The sequence below is a fragment of the Ziziphus jujuba genome, chromosome 2 (assembly GCF_031755915.1).
Source record: "Ziziphus jujuba cultivar Dongzao chromosome 2, ASM3175591v1".
Taxonomy (NCBI): Eukaryota; Viridiplantae; Streptophyta; class Magnoliopsida; order Rosales; family Rhamnaceae; genus Ziziphus; species Ziziphus jujuba.
In genome coordinates this window covers 14714535-14716130 of record NC_083380.1, presented here as the reverse complement: position 1 = coordinate 14716130, position 1596 = coordinate 14714535, and the positions used below count along the sequence as shown (strand labels likewise).

Genomic DNA, 1596 nt, shown 5'->3' with positions numbered 1-1596 from the left:
ATTTATCACATAAATATTCTGGATTTAATTAAATAGGATTTCATCACAAAATGGGGACTCTATATATAATTCAAATTCCCATAAAGAAGTGAACATTACAATAAACTAAATATAAACCACATAGTGATTCCCATAAAAACCATATATAATTTTATAAGAACTTGTTTTTAATCAAAATATATATATATAATCACTTGTTATATTTGCGTTTGAATAAAACAAATAGAGAGATTTCTATCTCTGGCTATAAGCTAGAGAATGGTTCTTCGAACTTCTTGCTTAATAATTCAAACATCTCGTCTAGAATCTCATATCCAAAATGCTGTTTTATCATTCCCTCAATGCAAGCTCTCATGGTAGATGATAACACTTTTGGTTGCGGCTTCTCTTGGGGCAGGCTCTTTAATATTTCTATTCTAAAACATCCATTTCGTTTCACAATTGCTTCCACTTGCCCGAGCGATGCATTGAAAGTTGGTATGTTAAAGGAGTCAACTTTTTCTTCACTTAACATGCCCTGCAGTCTCAGGAAACAGAGTACAACATCATGTAGCAGTATATATACATGTCAATTAAATGAACGTTACTCCTATATATCTTTGATATGATTTGTAAACTTTACATTCTACTTTTGTAACAAGTTTAACAAGATATTACTTTAACTATAAATCGTCCAGTCCATACTTTGCAGCCCAGCATCCCAAACGAACCAGCATCGTAGTTAGATTTGTGTGGTGTTGTGTTTTGAGCACATTTAGATTTCAAGATCCATGCAGGGTGGCATTTGGTTACCTTTCTGGCCATGTCAACTAGGCTAGATCCCAAAAGATCTATTGTCATGTTCACAAAAGCTTCAGAATGAGACTTTCCATTAAGGCAACATGAAAGAATAAGGGCCATGAGTCCTCCATGAACAATCTCTTATACTCTTGCATTTAGAAACCTCTCCATGTCCTTCTCATATTGGGCTTCATAAGCTCTGAAAACCTCATCCAAAGAATTTGCATATTGAATTCTCCCTTTGTTCCGAGCAGGAGAGCTCTTGTCCACCACCTCATTTGGCACTCTAGAGAGGATTTGGAGAGAAAATGAAGAGTGAACAAAATGTAGAAAACCATCAGGAAATAAGCAACCGTGGAATGAGCCAGGCATGCCCATTGCCCGTATCTTCTTTCTGGAGGAAGAGATGTGAAGAGCTGGTTGAAATCATTGGAGATTTGATCATTGAAGAAGGCTTGGAACTCAGGAAGTTGAAAACTACTGCTTTGTCCTTAGCATTTTTTATACTTGTGCTCTATAGCATCAATAATGTTTTGCACCGCCAGGAATGTGTTTGATCCAACTGAGCAACCCAAATCAGCTACTTGAAAGGTTTTTGTAGAAGAAGTTCTTTAGCACCCTCCATAGCTTTTCTCTATAGAGGCCATACAATGTTGGATTAGATAGTGACTTACAATAGGGAAAGTCAACAGGAATTTAATTGTTGGCCAAGAACATTGTTCGTATAACTTACATGTGTAGAAACTATTTTTTAAAAAAAAAAAATTTATTTAACTTCTAAAGAGTTTTATTCTACTTTACTTCATTCTAAGTGAA

General features: G+C 35.3%; 1 protein-coding gene across 1 annotated transcript; it reads right to left on the bottom strand.

Annotated features, from left to right (window-relative positions):
• Positions 1-244: 244 nt before the first annotated feature.
• On the bottom strand, positions 245-1158 carry LOC107418638 (loganic acid O-methyltransferase-like). Its single transcript, XM_060814989.1, has 3 exons — positions 928-1158; positions 793-864; positions 245-517 (listed from the first exon to the last, which is right to left on the bottom strand). The coding sequence occupies exons 1-3, from the start codon at positions 1156-1158 to the stop codon at positions 245-247; spliced, it is 576 nt and encodes a 191-aa protein (XP_060670972.1).
• Between the last annotated feature and the right edge of the window lie 438 nt (positions 1159-1596).

What these genes read in the sequence shown, in the direction of transcription:
- LOC107418638 (XM_060814989.1), bottom strand. Translation starts at nt 1,158, where the DNA reads ATGGGCATGCCTGGCTCATTCCACGGTTGCTTATTTCCTGATGGTTTT. An exon ending in AGAGGTTTCTAAATGCAAGA is followed by an intron (nt 865 to 927) that starts GTATAAGAGATT and finishes CTTAATGGAAAG; the next exon opens with TCTCATTCTGAAGCTTTTGT. An exon ending in TAGTTGACATGGCCAGAAAG is followed by an intron (nt 518 to 792) that starts GTAACCAAATGC and finishes CTGAGACTGCAG; the next exon opens with GGCATGTTAAGTGAAGAAAA.